This window comes from Otolemur garnettii, unplaced genomic scaffold (genome assembly GCF_000181295.1).
Source record: "Otolemur garnettii isolate 467f Iridium unplaced genomic scaffold, OtoGar3 scaffold00038, whole genome shotgun sequence".
In the NCBI taxonomy this organism is placed as follows: Eukaryota; Metazoa; Chordata; class Mammalia; order Primates; family Galagidae; genus Otolemur; species Otolemur garnettii.
In genome coordinates this window covers 6925698-6945059 of record NW_003852433.1, presented here as the reverse complement: position 1 = coordinate 6945059, position 19362 = coordinate 6925698, and the positions used below count along the sequence as shown (strand labels likewise).

The following is a 19362-nucleotide window of genomic DNA, read 5'->3' as shown; positions in this document are numbered from 1 at the left end:
GTCAGATGAGGATAACTCCTCTGCACCTCTGGCGTGCCTAGATACAAATGGATAGATTGATAGAACTTAAGGGAGATATAATTCACACATACCATAAAATTTACCTTTTGAATGTATATATTTTAGTGTGTTTTAATATATTCACAAAGTTGTGCAGCCATCAACACTAATTCTAGAACATTTTTATTATTCCCCATTTCTCCTCTACTGCTTTCTCTCCACTCCCAAGCCCTAGACAACCACTAATCTACCTTCTGTCTCTGTGGATTTGCCTATTCTGGACATTTCACATGAAAGGAATAATACGTGGCCTTTTGTGACTGGCTTCCTTCACGTTAACATAGTATCTTCAAAGTTCATCTATTTTATAGCATGAGTCAACACTTTATTCGTTTCTTTTTACGGCAGAATAACATTCTGTGGTGTGGATAGACCATGTTTGTGTTTATCCATTCATCGTTTGATGGACGTTCAGGTTGTTTCCCCTTTTTGGTTGTTGTGTATAATGCTGCTGTAAATATTCGTGTATGAATCTTTGTTTTCATTTCTCCTGAACAGATACCTAGGAGTAGAATTGCTGGTATGGTAACTCTAGGTAACTCATATGGTAACTCTAGGCTTAGACATTTGAGGACCTATCAGACTTTCCCAGAGAAGATGTACCATTTTACATTCCCACCAGCAATATATGTGGGCTTCTAGAAAGCTTTTTGGCTCCTGGGAACCAAGTGTAGTTTGTTCTGAGGTTAGCACCTAACCTTGTTGGCTTCCTTAATTAGCTGAACTCTAGGTCCATTTTTATGCCAGGGGAATTTAAGGGATGTGGGCCCATTTAATGAGGGCAATCAAGGTCCTTAAAAAGATGTGTAATAAAAAGTCTCCTGTTCTGCTCTTTGTATGGGTCAGTGAGGCTCTCTCCTCTGCCTAGTGCCTGTGCCTAGAGGCCCAATGGGTTAGCATCCTCTCTCTGGCTGTTGGAGAGCCAACACTCAAGCATACTGGGTAGGATTACAGGCTTAGAAGCCAGAACCGTCTTTTGGGGGGCCTGGCACTGCCACTTAGTAGTTTTTTGGCCTCAAGCAATTACCTAATTTCTCCAACCCTCACTTTTCCTTCTTTGAGCAGTATAGATTGTAGTGCTTTTCTCATGGGATTATTGTAGATTTGTTGGCCCCAATAAAGGCCAACAAATGGTAGCTGTTTTTACCAGCTTGAGATCTCACCTTATCAAATGCTCTTTTGCAGCAATTCTGATGACAATATGTTGAAAAACATTGAACTGTTTGATAAGCTGTCTCTACGTTTTAATGGAAGGGTCCTGTTCATAAAGGATGTAATTGGGGATGAAATCTGCTGCTGGTCCTTTTATGGACAGGGCCGCAAGATTGCTGAAGTCTGTTGTACCTCCATTGTCTATGCCACTGAGAAGAAACAGACCAAGGTAAGAGCCTTGAGAGGACAGTGTGAGTGGCTGTTCTGAAATATGTACTTGTTGAATCTCTTTAACTTGAACAAAATAAAGAGGAAAGGCTTCTAAAATGCTTTCCTTGCCTTGTGGTTGCTCATTGTTAAAATAATTCCTTAATCTTTTGGGCCCCGGAAAGATCAAAACGTAATTCTTATTAAAACAAACTGGCTTCCCTTCTGAAACTCAGCAGCTTAGACAAAGTATACTCAAATTCCTTTACCATGAACCTGGGTCCAGACTTACCCTTATACCCATGTCTATCCTGCTGCCAGCGTTTTCTCCACCTGGCATCAGTGCTGTTCTTCACCTTCCTCCATGTGAGATTGCTGCCCACCCAGCATGGCCTCATCTAGTCTTGCTCATCAGAGGAACTCTGCTTCCTTCAAGATCTTGACCTTGGCTTTCTAGTCATGACCTGCTACTTACTTGGGATCTGTCTGTCCTTTTACCTACTGACATAGAGCTGCCTTCCACTGTCTCCCAGGGCCTGTTCGTGTTCCTTAGCTCCTATCCTCGTTGGCTTCCTTAGCACACTTGGCGCCCTGACTAGGCTCTGGATCCATTTCTATGTCACCCTCTCCAAACCAACAAGCTGTCCCTTGACTTCTACCACCTTGCCATTCTGCAAGACTCTAGATCACACCACAAACTACCGCTAGAGATCTGGCCCACTGTTCATGGAACTCCACTCTCTTTAGGTTTTCTGGTTGCCTGACCTCCTTGGCCTATGCAAGGTTTTCTCCACTCCCTTTCTTTCCTTTCCTTTTCTTTTTCTTAAACTTTTAATCACAGTATACATTTCTGTCATTTCTTATTTCAGCTTATATAAGGGAAATCTGATTACCAGTGACATATAGCAGGTCAGCTGCTGGACTGTCCTGCCTCTGGTCCTCTTCAGTCTATAGGTCAGGTCATTATTGTCCCCTGCAGCTTTAGGAGGCATAGAATTCTGCACGGTCTAGAAAAAGCAAAAGAGAAAATCAGATCATGGAGTAGAAACCAAGGTTTTTTCTTTGACTTATTAAAAATACACAGAATTTTTATTTTTATTTTTATTTTTGTAGAGACCAGGTCTCCTATGTTGCCCACATGGGTTTTGAACTCCTGGCCTTAAGTGATCCTCCCACTTGTGCTCCGAAAGTGCAGGGATTATAGGAGTGAGCCTCATATATCCATGTACCCATCACCCAGCTGCAAGGGCCATCAACTCAGGATCATTCCTGCTCAATCTGCTTTCTCTCTCCAGCATTCACAGGATTAATTTAACAACATATTTTATTTATAAATAGATATTCAGAATCTTCTGAAAGGATTCATACTATTAAAATAGCCAAGATGGGAACAATACTGAGGTTCTTTTTTTCCCCAAAGATACCAAGGAGACCAGAATCATTTGCTTCCCTTACTGAGGCACATCAAGTCTCTTTTCTCCTATGAACATTTATTTTTTTCTTATTAAGGGCTGTGAATTCTGCCAGTAACTAGATCCTCTTTTTGTATGGTTTGATTTTTTTTCTTTAAATATACCTGGGTTACCTCTGCCCTTGGGTATTAAAAGAATAGTGGTCATTTGGTTAAGCTTTAACATATTATGCCTACTCATTTTTAGAGCAAAGGGATTTAGAGATGGGTTCCAGAGGGATCCTGTATTTGTGTTTCTGAAGCTGGTTAGTGGCAGAGCCAAATGGGAGGCCAGGGCCCCCTTTCCGTGGCTGCTTTTGCTTGGCCGCCTATCCCTAAGGGCTTCTTCCTTTTTCCAGGGGAAGCATGTGACTGAGTTTCCAGGAAGTTGACGAGGGGACAGCTGCCTGTGAACACATTCCCCCTTCATCTAGCCACATCTCTGGGAACTGTGCTTTGGGGGTCACACTCACATTTTGTTTTCTCAAGTAACTGCAGATGTTCCATTTGGGTTGGGTTTGTTTTTTTTTTTTTTTTTAAATAATTTATATCTTCCTTGAGAGAGCATTCCAAATGCTTTACTAATTCTTTTGATAATTATTATTTAGCTGTCTTGTGGTTCACTTGGAAAGGGTGTGCCTTGATGAAATTAAAGTTTCAACAGCGTTTAATGTATACATTGTCAGTTTGGTTCCTAATTCTGATTTGCTAGGGAGTAGGTGGTAAGGAAGTATGGAATTCTGCCCTTTATTGATCTTTCTTTTATTCTGTTGCAGATTCTATCACTTCTTTTGTCTCTTCTGTCATCTCCATTCTGTTACTGAGCCCTTCCAGTGAGTTCGGTTTTTTTGTTTTTATGTTCATTTTGGTTATTGTATTTTTCGCTTCTGAAATGTTTGTTTGGTTTTTCTTTTTCCTCTTCTGTCTTCTTGCTGAGCCTTCTGTGTTTTCATTCGCTCTGAAAGCAGTGTTTGCCTTTACTTGTTAAAGCGTCCGTATGATAGCAGCTGTCAGGTTTTTGTTTAGGTAAGTCCAACATCTTCTGTCATTGTGACGCTGGCATCTGCTGATTATCTTTTACCATAGGATTTTCCTGGTTCTTCAAATACTAAGAAATTTTGAGTTGGATCCTAGGTATTATGGATATTATGTTACAGGAATCTGGGCCTTGTTTAAATCCTAGGGGAAATATTGACATTTTTCTTTTAGCAGGCAGTGAACCCAGTTAGGTTCAGGATGCAGTTCTCACCAGTTCCTTCTGTGGGTTATAGTTCCAGTGACAGTTCAGTCTTAGAGCTTTCAGACCTGTCCCACCTGTGTGCCACACTGTGGACAGTCTGTCCTGGGCAGTGTCTATCCTAGTGTTGAGTTCTTATAGTCTGTGTATGCTGTTAAGGGGCAGAGCCTGCAGCTGGGGAACGAATCTAGGAGTTCATGTACAACTTCACAGGCTGCTTTGTCAAGCTCCCCTTCCTTCACAATCTCCTTAGTACTTTTAAGTTGCCCAGGGCTCTTCGTTTTTTGGTTGGCCAGAAAGCTGGTGCTTTAATTACTCTGCTCTGCCACCCACTTCCTGTGACTATGCTCCTATCTAGAGCCAAGCAGCATGGAGATTTAAAAAAAAAAAAAAAAAGCGGCAGAGATTGACCTTATCCCGTTGAGTCCAGCTCTTGCCAGAAAGGAGGGTTCCCTCCATCTGGTTCAACACCTGTAGTCTCTGGTTGCTGCCATAGCCACTGCTACCATGGATTGCTCAAGGGCTGGAGTGCAAGAAAACAGAGAAAAGAGAATCGAGGAATTTCCCCTGCACGCGCATAGACTCTGGGCTTCTCTGGGCACCAGAGACCGGAGCTCGTTCTGTCTGGTCCCATTTCCAGGTTCCAGCCTACATTGATGCTAGCAGGGGGAAATTGTAGATCCACTGCTAGTTTGGTATTAGTTCAGATTCTGATCTTTTCCCCTAATTTGCCTGCAAGCTGCCTAACGTCTCTATTTGTTGCTCACAGTTCTGGGATTGTTGCTCATAGTCCCTGGATTGCTGCTGTTGTACATTTGTCCTGGCTTTTGTAGCGTGAGGAAGATAGGGTAGCGTGTGTTTACTCCATTTCCCCTGGATCTAGAACCTCAGAATCCTACCTTTTAAAGCAGAGTCTAGTCTGTGAGTCAGGTATCTGGGGCCCACTTGTATGACCCATCTCCTGTTCACAATGCCTTAATCTTGAGGAGCAATAGGCAGACACTGGCCAAGCAGGAGGGATTGTGTCCATTTCATGAGAATCCCCAGGCAGTCCCTATTCAGAAGGAATTCTGCTTTAAAGACCACTTTAATGTGTGGAGGACTCCTGGGCAGGGTGGCAGCTTTGTTGGTTAGCAGCAGCATATAGAAAATACCCTAAATGTCCATCCAAGTGAAATATAATTAACCATTGCATTGTTGTATTCTTTATAATTCCTTGATGTTATGTGATCTGTAGGCTAAGTCAGGCACAAGAAGATACAAGCTGGACAACAGTAATCCCAACTACTTGCAAGGCTGAGGCAAAGAGGATTGCTTGCAGCCAAGAGTTCGATCCCAGCCTGGGCAACATACTGAACAACCCTGTCTTTAAAAAAAAAAATTGAAAAAGAGGAATAAGAATCTGTGTAGTAGGCTATCTTTTGTATTTTTAAAAGTGTGTGAATATATATATATTCTCACTTTGTCACCCTTGGTAGAGTGCCATGGTGTCACAGCTCACAGAAACCTCAAACTCTTAGGCTCAAGCAATCCTCTTGCCTCAGCCTCCCAAGTAGCTGAGATTACAGGGTCTCACTCTGTACCAGGCTGGTCTCGAACCTGTAAGCTCAGGCAGTCTACCCGCCTCGGCCTCCCAGAGTGATGTGATTACAGGCGTGAGCCACTGCGCCTGGCCAATATATGTATATATACCACATTTACATGCACAGAATCTCTTGAAGGTAGGGTGATGAGAAGCATTGCCTGTTTCCCTGTGTACCCTTGGTCTCTTTTGAATTTGGTGCCAGATGTAAGTGTTGCCTATTTGAAAATAACAATTTAAAAACGACAGGCTGGGCACAGTGGCTCACACCTATAATTATCACATTGTGGGAGGCTGAGGTAGAAGGATCTCTTGAGCTTAGGAGTTACAGACCAGCCTGAACAAAAGTGTGACCTCATCTCTACTGAACATAGAAAAATTAGCTGGGTGTTGTGACACCTGTTTTCACAGCTACTCAGAAGGCTGAGGCAGGAGGATCGCTTGAGTCCAAGAGTTTGAGGTGGCTATGAGCTAGGCTGATGGCACAGCACTCCAGCCTGGCAATAGAGCGAGACTGTTTAAAAAAATAAGAGACAGTCTGCGATGGAATCCCAGGAACCTGACTGAGCCTGATGCCCTGCTCAAAAGTGACAGGGTGACAGGCTGTGTACTGTGCTAACTTACTTGTCCTGTATATTTTGTGAACGTAGGTTGAGTTCCCTGAAGCCCGGATTTATGAGGAGACCCTGAACATTTTGCTGTATGAGGCCCAGGATGGCCGAGGACCTGACAATGCACTCCTGGAGGCCACAGGCGGGGCGGCTGGGCGCTCTCACCACCTGGATGAGGATGAAGAACGGGAACGGGAAAGAATTGAGCGTGTGCGACGGATCCACATCAAGCGCCCAGACGACCGGGCCCACCTCCACCAGTGAGCAGGCAGGCAGCTGAGCCACCGTCCTCCTGCCACCCCTTCCCTCCCTACCATGCTACACTCAGATCCTATGCAGGCTCCCAGGCACCTTCCACCTCCTCTGGAGCCTGGAGGTCCTTTTGTAACAAGCCAGATAATTATTTTGATACTTCCTGACAAGATGAATTGGTTGTCTCAACCCAGGTCTATGCAGCCCTATTTTTGAGCAAGCTGTCTGAGGTCTCTACTTTTCATGAGACTCCAGGAACCTCTGGAGCCAGGCTTTCTTGGTTCTTGGAGGAAAAGCATGAATGAGTGTAAAGTAGCTGTGAGACTTTGTTTGCGGTATTTATTTTTGTGAGTGTTGACTACCTATTTGGGCTTCTTGGGTGATACTCCCTTAAGGTTCTGTGTGACTGTTCTGAGAGGAGTTCTGTGGTTGGTGGCCACAGGGGTATCTGAGCTACCTACTGCATATATCCTAACCCTCCAGCGCCCTGGCTCCCAGTTCCTGTTGCCAGACACAATCCCCACAGCTTTGCTAGATGTTCATTCTGCCATGTGGTTTTTTTGTGCCTAGTCCGTCTTGATAATTGCAGGTCACAGCAGTAGAAATCTGATCTAGTAAGCCTCTAAGATGTTACTAGTGTAGCTTTGGGTGCAGAGCTTTCCTTAAGGAGCAAGACTTTTGCTGTCTTGACTAGTGTTTGACTGGGACACTAGTGTCTGCCTAGGAGCAGAGTGTTCCTGGCAGTGAGTATTCAGCTCTGCTCCTGGCTCCTGCCTCCTGCAGTTGCTCTCCTTGTTGACCTGCTCAGTTCTAGTAAGGCCATCTGACCCCCAGACAGGGGTAGCTCACTAACTACCTTGATCGGCATCTTCCTCATGAAGCTGGGTTTACTGCGGCAAACAGATGCCCTGCCCTTTGCTTAGAAATTCAGTGTGGCCCAGATTCTTTGTCTTCCCCTCTGGCATCCAAGCAGGGACCCCAGCACCAGCCCCCACTGCTTGGAGATACCCTTCTTGTCTTTGCCTCTGATTCTTACACAGTATAGGATAGCCAGCAGTGTACAGGTTGAGAGAATGTGCAGACATCTTTGGGTCTGGATTGTGTCTGTGTTTCCATTTGTGTTAAGGGAAGTGTGCTACTGTTGACGGGGGAATGTGTGCTTGTGAGGCACGGGCAGCCTGTGCCGGAGCCTGGCTGGCCGCAGGCTGCTCGTGGAGGACAGATGTTCTCAGTTACCTACCTCCCAGCTCCTCTTTGCCTGCAAAGGACCAGAAGTGAGTTGTGACTGATAGTGGGTTGTTGAGACTAGAGTAGGTAGAGTAGTTACAAGGAGATGTGAATGCATGTCGAGTGATGGATGTGTTTGTCTGCTTATCAAGGGAATCGTTACCGTTTTATACCAAAGGTATTAACATGGGTAGCCTTTGACACATGTATTCCAAAAAACGAGTTTATATTTTGAAACGGTTTTTACAGCATAGACTTTGTATGTCCTGCCCTGCCCCGCCTGTGACAGTTCTATGCCTTTATTTTGTATCTGGCAGCAAAGCCTACAATAAAACTGTAAAACAGTCATGACTGAACGTAAAAATCAAGTATTGGGTAGATACTTTTTAAACTGTTGGGTGGGAAACTTTTATATTAGGCCATTTGGATTTTATTAAGTTCTACGGAAAGAGGGCTTACAAAATAATGTTTCGTAAATATTTTATACTGTTTAAGTTTTAAACACCAACCCTTTTGGGTTGAACTTTTTTAGAAAGTTAAAGTGAATGTCAGTTCTGATGTTTTCTGTAGGAATGGAAAAGCCATTGTATAAATTGTTTTTTAAATGTTTGTGTGAAGAGTAAGTTTGTGGAACAATCTGTTTTACTTTGGCTCCTATGCCTTATGACTTCTGTTTCTGGCAGCTCTAACTTTACTTTTCCTCCAACTTTGCACCTATGGTTTTGAATGCGAACAGGTTCATAAAACATTCCATGGTAAGTGATACTGTTAGCTGCAGGTAGCCATGAGCTGACAGTGTTGGCTGGTCCACACACTTATCAAATATACTCTATATTATATGGAACTGATTTTGCTTATGTTAGCACTAAGGGCAAAAGTCAATAGTTACAATTTAAGAACCATCCAAGTAAAACATTGATCTAAGAATTGGCAAAAAAAGTTTTATTACGTAGTGATAGCGTACAATTTTTAAAAATGGAGCAGCTCCGGGCAGTGCCTGTGGCTCAAAGGAGTGGGGCACTGTCCCCATATGCTGGAGGTGGCAGGTTCAGACCTGGCCCCGGCCAGAAACTGCAAAAAAAAAAAAAAATGGAGCAGCTTCTAGTCTGTTAATCAAGTTTTTTTTTTTTCTTTTTTAATAAGTCCTCTGATTGTGGTGACTGGGAGGTTGTACCTGAGATAATTCCTGCCATCTCTGTGTCACCTTCCTGTGGTGGATTAGCTGGTCAGTCACCGTGCAGGTTCCCCAGCCCTGTTGAAGTGTATTTGCTATACAGCAGCTGCTCAGCACTGAAGTGTGAACAGCACTCAGCCCTCCCTCCTGAGTGTGTGCTGTCTTCAGGGCTCCACCCAAAGTCGCTGTAACGCATTTAAGCGTGGTGTTAATTAACCTTTCTGTTCTTTGTGCTATGAAAAGATGCTGTAAGTTTTAAAGTAGTCACTGTTGTACAAGCATTTGTGGACATATGTGAAATAAAAGTTATATAATGCTTCTATTTAAATCTGCTTTCTGGGTCTTTTCAGGAATGCCCAGCATCACTGAGCCACTGAGGTGCGGTTTACAGTGAAGAGAGCAAGGCAGAGCCCCTACTTTTCTACCTTACCACCTTAAAAGTTGCTCAGCATGGAAAGGAAAGAGGAGTCATTTTCTGTAGAGTATGAATTTAAACACAGAAGGAAAGTCTTGGGTCAACGGTGGTCTGGCTTGTGCAAAAGCAGAATGACAGGTGGAGTTCTACTGATTTAATATTGGCGGTTGAGGACTCATCTCACCGTGTGGGACCTAAAAGCCCCATTAGAAACAACACAATTGCTTGACACTGCTAAGTTCTATTTATTCACAGTGAAATTTGAATTTTGTAGCTTTATGAAATTTCCTTTGCTTATTCTCAGACCATATACTGTAAGTCCTCAGTGTCATGGATTAGTTCTTAGAAGCTTCAGTTTGAAGCAAAACCACTTTTACCATAGGCTAATGGATAGAAACAAGGGTTAAATTCCTACAGCATACTTCTGGTCACAGAAATACCCCCAAACTTCTAAATAACACTTCTAGTACTAAACATTGAAGTAAATGGGATACATTTTAGAAAGATTAATAAAAACAAGATAATTCCACAATGTTTAGTGAGTTAGTGAGAATGGTCATAGTGGTGGGTTAAATCAAGGAATAAATATTTACAGAGCAAAAATTATAAACAGTCACAAATATTGATTGCTGAGTGCTTTTGTCTCATAGTGTTTATTGCTGTGCATTTGTAAGATAATCATATGCAAATTTTTATTGTACAGTAATTTATATTCATTTATTTTCCAACCTGCTTGTTCCAGGTCAGGGTCTTGGGTGGTCTGAGTCTGTCCTAGCAGATTGGGGCATAAGGCAGGAGCCCACTCTGGCCAGGACTCTCTTCCACTGCAGGGCACATTCAGACTGGGACCATGTAGCCAGTTCACCTCTCATGCATGTCCTGTGGCGGTGAGAGGAAACCGGAGTACCCAGAGAAAACCCACACAAATTCCACAGATAGCAACTCTAGCCAGGAATTTTTTTTCCATTAACATTATAATGAAATGATGTTATCTGAGGACCTGCTGTACATATTTCATTGTAACTCAGGGGCAGCTTGACAAACGTAGAGAGTCTTGCCCACTCTATAAAGACATTTGAAATGCCCCTCAGGTGTAGGCCCTACTGGGGATATTTAAAACCACTCCCTTGGTGACCTGCAGTTGCTCCCAAAGGAAGACATTTTAGTATAGTGCTTCAGGGTAGCTGAGAAGCTAGAGTTAAGATTTGGCATAATATGCACCCCCTGCCCCAAGTTTCTTCAGATGTGATTCTCTATCCAGTGCTGCTGGAATCTTTCGTTGGTGTAGCCAACTGGATCAAATTTCCACTTCCTTGATACTTTTCCTCAGCTGGAGCAAAAAGGTCAATGGTAGAGGTCAGACGTCATTCTCTATCAGGACTTCCTACGGACTGACACCTGGGAGAGAGGTACATTTCAGATAGACACCTCTCAGCTCCCTGCACTGGAAAGGAAGTGATAGTTATCACCTCAACTATCACCACTGGCAAACCAAGTGTGGAGGGGCTGTGAGACACCAGCTCCACCTCCCTGGAGATACCACATTTAGAAAGTGCTCACTGAATTCCCTCAGTATCTTCAGCTGGAGCCAGACAGGGAGGAAGACAAACTCCGTAACTCTAGAGTCGTCTCAGAGGTGTGAGTTTTAAGACAGCATGCAATATGAAAAAATCACCTTAGAGTTTCTATCCAAAGCGATCCTTATTTTAACTTGTTACTGAAGAAGTTGTGTTTAGGGACAAGTATGTGGTAAAAGGCACTTTATGTACTTATTTATATCCACAAAATGATTTTGTAGATAAACGTATATAAATTTAAATGTGTATGAGACATTCCATGTTGATAGACCTTTTTTTTTCTTAGAGACAGAGCCTCAAGCTGTTGCCCTGGGGTAGAGTGCCGTGGCATCACAGGCTCACAGCAGCCTCCAGCTCCTGGGCTTAGCCAGGGGTCCTCAAACTTTTTAAACAGAGGGCCAGTTCACTGTCCCTCAGACCGTTGGAGGGCTAGACTGTGGGGCCCAGGACGAGTCAGCTGCTAAGCAGGACAGACAGCAGTGGCAAAAACACCTGGCAGGCCGCATAAACATGCGGGCTGCATGTGGCCCGCGGGCTGTAGTTTGAGGACACCTAGAAGCGATTCTCCTGCCTCAACCTTCCAAGTAGCTGGGACTAGAGGTGCCTGCCACAATGCCTGGCTATTTTTTGGTTGTGGATGTCATTGTTGTTTGGCAGGCCCAGGCTGGATTCGAACCCACCAGCTCTGGTGTAGGTGGCTGGCGCCTTAGCCACTTGAGCTACAGGCACAGAGCCCAGATACATTTCATAGGTTTAGCCCCCTCTGTTTTTAACATGTTGATGTTTTTCCATCAACATTATAATGATGTTATTTGAGGACCTGCTGTACATATTTAATTGTAACTCGGGCAGCTTGACAAAGGTAGAGAGTCTTGCCCACTCTTCCCAGCAACACTGGGTCAAAACAAGCACCATGTAGTACCTTCCAACCAAGTGGGAGGCTGAGTCAGGAAGGGCCAGGGTTCCTGAGTGCTCAGGTTTGATTTCTTCAACCTCCATGGGCCTGGGAACCTTTTACATTCCCCAGGCTAGGCCACGCCCCCAACCAGTTAAGCCACAGCATTGGGGGTGGGACACCAATGTCCCATGTGGAAACAAGTTTGAGAACCTCAATAAGGAGGCATAAGGCCTTCATCCACTGAAGCAGGTTGAACTTTGACATTTAAAGCTGAAATATTCAATGTCAATCCTGGTTCACTGACAACTAGAAATGGTAAACTTTTCCCCTTTTTTTTTAAAGAGAGAGGTTCTTACTCTGTCACCCAGGCTGGACTATAGTGGCAAAGTCATAGCTTACTGCAGCCTCTAACCCTTGGGCTCAAGCAATCCTCCTGCCTCAAGTTGTTAAGACTACAGGTATACACCACCACGCCAGTCTAGTTTTTTGGCTTGTTTTTTATTTTTTTTTAAGAGACAGGGTCTTGCTTTGTTGCCCAGAGTGGTCTCAAACTCCCGGCCTCAAGTGATCCTCCTGCCTTGGCCTTCTAAAGTGCTGGGATTCAGGTGCAGCCAGTGTGCCTGGCCCCTTTCCCCTTTTTATTTAATGTTTAAATACTTGAAGTAACAATTTCTTCCTGTCTTTCAGATGTAGAATCAGGAGTGGGGAGAATGAACTACCTTCTGATTGTATTCAGTCTACAGGACCAAAACTTGTAGAATTTTCTCACCTAACCCTGCTTACCTCCCTCCAGACACAACCACTCACCACTGTTAACTGTCCGTTTTTATCTTTATAGACTTGTTCTTCTGGTCCAGTGTTGAAAGCTATGGTGCCTTCTTTTCCAGGACTAATATAAAACTGTAAACTTAAAACACACAAAGTGACAAGTTATACACTCTGTTTTCTTCCCTCAGCCTTTAGTCTGCAAAAGAAATTCACTTATGAAACTTAACTAGTTTCAAGATTGGATTCCTATTTTATTGTATATTTGAGAAATCCAAAGAAAACCACTTCTACAGCTGGGCAACTGATAGGTTTCTGTAGTTAGTGTCAAGGTAATTTAGCACATTCAGTTCTTCTACATGCCAATTTGATGCTGAGGCATCACCTACACATCTTCACACTGAAACAGTCACAGGACAGCATTCCTTGGGAGGTCCAGCAAAACAGAAACGGCACTTTTCATAGCTTTCCCAGGAACACGGATTTGCTCATCAATTAAAAACAGCACAAGTATGAGGGGAAAGAAACAACTACCCAGAATACTTTGCTTTCCTGGGAGCTCTGGGAGAACGTGGCTGAGAAAGAATCAGGCCTGGGCCTGGGCCTTACCCATCTGTGCACTGGCACTGACAAGCTGCCCAGCCCCGGGCACACCCCGCTAACCTCCCTGTGCTCCACTTGCCTTGCCCATGAAATAGAAAAGCTGGCATCGACTGAGTGTTGAGAGAATTAAATAAGAGGATTAATATTCTCTGCACCAGATGTTTTTCTTTGATAAAAGGGTCACTACGACAATTTTGAGATACATAAAAATCAAGAAAAGTAAAACCCGTGCAGACAGAAACAAGTGAAGCCCTCCCAGCAACACAGATAAGCTGAGCAAGTTGAAATGTCCATGGATGAATCAAAAAGGATACTGTCAATGTGTTTCTTGGAATTAAAATAATGGACCGTAGCATAGTCTGTCTCAAAAACTTTCATAGTAACCCACGCATCCTAATTTATTAGCAGCCTGTGAAGCTGTGTCCCAGTGTGCTCAACTGTACTGACAAGCACTCATGGCAAAAGTGTGGCTGTCACCTGCTCTGACCCAGGGGTCCACCTTTTACACAGTGACAGCTTCCCTCAGGCATGCAACTACCTCCTCTGAAAACTATGGGAAGATTATGGCTTCCTGAGGTCAATGAGTGATTAATCACGGACAGCTTGGCTTCTCTGGAGCCTAAGACCATAGGGGTGAAGACAGAAGAAAGTTCTTTATGAGAGAGGGCAAGGGTACATGAGTCCAGTATTGTCCCCCACCCCTTGCTGGTTGATGGTGCTTGCTTGTTTTGGAGGGAAGAGGCAGGTGTGGTGAGAGGATTAACATTTGCAACTTCCCTCATCTGTCAATGACCATTTTCACATTGAATTACTTCCTGAGCTGAAGATGAGCTTCCTACCTTCCTTGAACAACATTTACAATGTTCTCCTTCTTAACCAGCATGATGAGTTTAGTAACTGCTTCAAATACGTGTTCACACTGTAAAACAACATCCCCCTGGAGTAGAGAGGAGATAAGGTGTGGTTTCAGTATTATAGGTTTAAAAGAAGCACACACTCCAATACTGAGGTTGCACAGTGGTCAACTTAAAATTTTGGCAGGGTACTATTTTTCCCCTCTTTGAGCAGAGACCGGTGGCCATCAGTTACCTTTTGCTTGTTGTCCTCTGGTGAAACGTGAATGACTAAGATTCCATCACTCAGATTGCTAGTGGAGACACCTTAAGACAGATCCAGAGTTAGGGACCAGGGACTGCACAGCTGTATTACTATACAGAAATAAAAGATGTGCCCAGGGGTCCCCAACTTTGTGCTTTGTTCTCCTAGGTGGGCCCAGTAGCATGAAAGGTGTACTCCAGAGATCAGCCTGCTAGTGGGCTGTGATCTGAATAAAAAACGGCTCAGTATAGAAGGTGACCACTGGCCAACCGAGACACTCAAGTAAAGAGATGCTATTGATATTTATGCCAGAACAGTGATTCCGGGCCAGGCAACCTCAGGCTTTATGGGCACCTTTGTGTCTTCCAGTTGAGGGTTCATTACTGGTATTTCCAATAGTTGAATCAACTCAGTGAATTATCTCAGGATTCCCCACTCCTTACCTTTGAGTGCTGAGTACTCTATTTTCTGCTTGATTTTGGCAAGTTCCACCACATAAGCTGCTTTCTGAGTAAGAATGAGTTGCCTCTGTCGTGCCTTGAAGCCTTTCCTGTCATATTTAATGACCGGGATACCATACTGCAAGGAGGTTATTATCATCGCAAGGGGAAGGTTACTTTGTGGTGGGAGGTGGGCAGAGTATTGAGCTCTTTGCTACTCAGACTCTAGTAATGTCACTTTAAGCACTCGCAGATGCTCAAAAGAGATTTTGCATAAACTTTTTTTTTCTGCGCCCTGACTCTGGGGTTGGATTTAGTCCCACCTTACTGCGTTGCCCTCTGAGAAAGTCAAGGGTGAGACTTGCCTCATGAGTCAATTCTCAAAGGCCAGAGAGATGTAAACCCTTAACAAGCCAGAGGGTCATCCAATCATGTGCCACAGGCTTCTGTTCTCCAGGGAACCAAAAAGGGCAGAGAAGCCACCAGAGCACATAGTAAAGACAAATGTTTACCTGCTGCTACGTGCCAGGCCACGGCCTGTTGACTGGATCATGCTCCCAGGAACCCGCTTTGACAGGAGATTGGGGTACCAAAACCTCAAGTAACCTGCCCAGCATCTCAGAGCTGCTAAGAAGCCAGAGTCCGCACCCCGGCACTATGCCACAGTGCCCCTCACTAATACGGAGAGGTTTCATGATTAAGTTCATGGTTAACATTTCACTCAATTTCGTAGGAAAACAAAGCAGGACAGTTTCCAGGGTGACAGAAGAACCATAAGACCAGCAACAGGTCTCTAATTGTCCTACATTCCCCGGGTTCTTAGTTAATGCCCAGAGTGTCATAGTCAAGAGCCCTGGCCCACCCAGCTGTACCCCTGCATTTAAATAGTGCTGCTAGATACTTTATGGAAAAAAACCACCCCATAAAAGACCTAAGAAGAGAATCTTGTTTGTGGCTGAGGACACCCATTGCCGTACCTGGATTTTCTCATGGCCAATTAGTTGAAGCACTTTGGGATTAATGTCTTCTTCGTCTAGGGGGGAAACCAGAACACCATGAATCATCGCTAAACACTAACCCTGCCGAAAAGTCGGTGGGATCAGCTGCTTTTGTTATGTTTTGCTGTGCTGAGGTCTCAGCTGGGGAAATAACCTGTCAGGAAATGCTACAAAGCCGAGCAACTTCCTTAGACTTTTTTAAGAATTGGGAGGCCAAGTACATAGGTGGGAAAATGTACTTACCTATCCGACTGTTGGCAAAAGGTTGCTTTAAACTTTCTGCATAGCCCTCTTTCTTTCCCCTGAATATTTCACTTGTAACCACCTTTTGCTGCATCTGGTAATACATAATTGAAAGCACGAAAATGGAATCCATGGGGCTCTTTGGGACACAGGAGCTTTAAAGTTTTAAAACCTTGCTATCGCGTATTTTGTTGGCTAAGCTGTGAAAGAACATTACTGGCTTTGGCCAAAGGGCTGTAAAAATGATACCAGTTTGACAATTCTGCTGGTCCTCTAACTTGTACTAGTTTCCTGAAAGTGGAATGTTCAGGACTTCAGAGGGTAGTTTCTTCGGGATCAGAGATTGGCAGTCTATTGTCTGTGGCTGCTTTCTCACGATAGCCGCAGAGCTGAGAAATTGTAATAGACCCTGTGGCCCACAAAACCTAAAATATTTACTCTAGCGCTTTACAGAAAAGTCCTTCAGAGTAGCATTAACAGAATCAGACCTCCAGCAGAAAGGGGTCCTGTAATCTTTGCAATGCAGGGGCCGTCTGGATTGTGTTCCCATGGTGATAACAGTAGGAGCCATGCTGATCATACTAACAGCCGACATTCACAGAGGGCTCTGCGCTATGTGGTCTGCACACAGTTATCCTCAGTGCCTCTGCGAAGCCTGGGACTAGCATGACCTGTGGCTTACAATAGAAATAGTGGACAAGGCCTCTGACACTAGTATTCTGACTGCAGGATCCACGCCCGCCCCCCCCCCCAAAGGGTCCTGCCACCCTGCAGTCACCACTTCCCTACCATTGCTTTACACTCCACTGTGATCCCTCGGCAGTACTTCCGCACCAGGTTCCTCGTACACATTTTCCTGAGCAGATCTGATGCCTGTGCGGGAAACATACCACTACCTGACCAAAGTGGAAGTTTTAAAAACAGCCTTGTATTCAGTTTGATTTAATGTACAGAGTTAACTATTTTATAGTTAGAGACACCAACCTTCTGACCTTGCTCTAACTTCTCCCTATTGGCTTCACTAGTGGTTCTCAAACTTGAATATGTTTTTGAGTCACTGAGGAGCTAGTTATGGTGCATCCACATCAAAGCCCAGGAATCTTAACAACAGGCCCTGCTCTACACCTCAGACACAAAGCGCCCTCAGATTTTTTTTTTTTTTTTTTGAGACCGAGTCTCACCCCCTTGCCCCAGGCTGGAGTGCCATGGTGTCTTAGCTCACAGCAACCTCAAACTCTTGGACTCAAGTAACTGGGACTACAGGTGTCTGCCACAACACCCTGCTAGTTTTTGCTATTTGGGGTAGAGATGGGGATCTCGCTTTTGCTCTGTCTGGTCATGAACTCCTGAGCACAAGGGATCCACCCTCCTCAGCCTCCCAAAGTGCCAGGATCACAGGCACGAGCCACTGTGCCCTGCCATCCTCAGGTCGTCTTTTGAGAGAAGCATGTTCTGTGAAGGCTGTGTGAAGCAAAAGAAGTGCTTTGCTGGCTCGGCACCTATAGCTCAACCGGCTAAGGCGCCAGCCACGTACACCTAAGGTGGCGGGTTCGAATCCCCAGCCCAACCCGCCAAACAACAATGACGGCTGCAACCAAAAAATAGCCGGGCGTTGTGGCGGGCGCCTGTGGTCCCAGCTACTTGGGAGGTGGAGGCAGGAGACTCGCTTGAGCCCAGGAGTTGGAGGTTGCTGTGAGCTGTAATGCCACGGCACTCTGCCCAGGGGGACAGCTTGAGGCTCTGTCTCAAAAAAAAAAAAAAAAAAAAAAGAAGTGCTTTGCTAAGGCAGCTCCTTCAAACTAAAGGGAGGCAGCACAAAGGAATACCCATCAATGCCCATGTTACATCAGACTCCCACGTTAGCCCTCACACTCTCCAAGATGCCAGGAGGCCTCAGCCAGCTCCTATCCAGGACAGTCTTGGGAATATGATACCGAAGATTCAAGATGTAATTCTTCCGCACAAACACTACAAACTCCTCATTGTCAGGACAAAGGGGTTTATTGCGATAGATGAATCCCTTGATGAACCTAAAAAGGAAAGTGTTCTATTAGTTTGCTAGACCATTTATCCCCTGAGACTTATGTTCTGTCCTCATTTATTTGATTCAAAGGAGACCAAAGTAGTTGTTTAAATGACCATATAGGCCAGTCATGCAGCCCACCAGCCAGTCAACCCCAAAGAGAGATTCTGTTTCACCCACAGTGCTTATTGTTTTGAGTAACTTGAATTAGTTGCCAATTAAAAAAATTGGGAGGTATCACATGAAAGCTAGATTTCGGTTTTTAAGTGATGTGGTAGCACTTCCCCATGGTGGCCATCCACTGGATCAGAATAAATTACTGCCCCCTTTGAGATGGACTGAGCATTCCAGTTTGCCAAAACCCCGCCCTCACCCCGTAGTCTTATCCTAGCTCATGAGATTTACTCACTTGACCTGCCTGGCATCAGAAGGCCTTTGGCTTTATGATTTTTGAGCAAGGCTAAGACAAATTCCAAAGGTACACAATTGCAATCACCATCAAATTTGGGTACTCAGGCCACGATGGGACTGAATTCCTGTGCACATCCTAAAGGGAAGATTCCTTTCTGCACCAACCCAGAAATTACACAAGACTCAACCACATCCAGGACCATCCCGTGTGGCACAGCAGTGTGTGTGAGCACTCCTGCCTCTCGTACTTGACAACTTACTTTCTGATAATCTGCACAGCCCACTTTCTCCTCTCCGCCTCCCTCCGAGCCAGGGCTCCACGCCAGTAGGTTTCCAGTTTGATGGCTGAAAGAATTCACTGCTGGCATTAGAAGGTGAGCAGGATCATATTTAAATACAAAAGAGTTCTCCAGAGTTATCTACTTGGCTCAACAAACACCTGGATGCCCACTCAGCACCCTGTTCACCCAGGAGATGGAGAATCAGATGAATGTGATCAGTTCTTACCTGGAGGCACCTGTGGACAACTGAGCTAGGGATATAGAAGAACAGAGGATGCTGTGGGAAACTTCCAGGGAGGCCCCCAGATTACACGAAGGGGTCACTTTTCTGGCATCTTTTTCAGGGAGGGGGTGGAGCTTGTGGTGATACGGATTGAGCCTCATGACCACCTTTAGCCTCTCACCTAGAGTTAACTTTGATTTCGTTGTCTACATTTAACACATTACCATGCGAGTTGTAATTAACTCATGCTACTCACAGATTTATTGACTTAATAAAACATTGTGGCCTCCCCCCAGTATTTTTTCTAGTATGGCAGTCAATGTGTTGAAAATTGAGATACCTAAACCAGGGTACACAAAAACTAGCTTTTGGCTTATCTTCCAATTTTTAAATGCTCTTCAGATTTTTTTCAGTTACTTAGTTTTTGTTGGTTTT

At 44.5% G+C, this 19362-nt stretch overlaps 2 protein-coding genes across 3 annotated transcripts in view; one reads left to right on the top strand and one right to left on the bottom strand.

The window, feature by feature from the left end:
* Nucleotides 1–8137, top strand: part of KCTD10 (potassium channel tetramerization domain containing 10) — a 44505-nt gene extending 36368 nt beyond the window's left edge. For both annotated transcript variants that reach the window (XM_023513250.1, XM_012805282.1), the window contains exons 6-7: nucleotides 1246–1441; nucleotides 6339–8137. In XM_023513250.1, coding sequence (XP_023369018.1) covers nucleotides 1246–1441; nucleotides 6339–6563 — 421 coding nt within the window. In that variant the 3' untranslated portion in view covers nucleotides 6564–8137. The remainder of the gene's footprint in view (nucleotides 1–1245; nucleotides 1442–6338) is intronic.
* A 1864-nt stretch (nucleotides 8138–10001) lies between these two features.
* MYO1H (myosin IH) overlaps nucleotides 10002–19362 on the bottom strand; it is a 50824-nt gene continuing 41463 nt past the window's right edge. The window contains exons 22-31 of the mRNA XM_012805233.2: nucleotides 18684–18768; nucleotides 17860–18019; nucleotides 16779–16862; nucleotides 15990–16083; nucleotides 15726–15781; nucleotides 14752–14887; nucleotides 14300–14370; nucleotides 14050–14147; nucleotides 12650–12749; nucleotides 10002–10765 (exon numbers count right to left, since the gene is read on the bottom strand). Coding sequence (XP_012660687.1) covers nucleotides 10742–10765; nucleotides 12650–12749; nucleotides 14050–14147; nucleotides 14300–14370; nucleotides 14752–14887; nucleotides 15726–15781; nucleotides 15990–16083; nucleotides 16779–16862; nucleotides 17860–18019; nucleotides 18684–18768 — 908 coding nt within the window. The 3' untranslated portion in view covers nucleotides 10002–10741. The remainder of the gene's footprint in view (nucleotides 10766–12649; nucleotides 12750–14049; nucleotides 14148–14299; nucleotides 14371–14751; nucleotides 14888–15725; nucleotides 15782–15989; nucleotides 16084–16778; nucleotides 16863–17859; nucleotides 18020–18683; nucleotides 18769–19362) is intronic.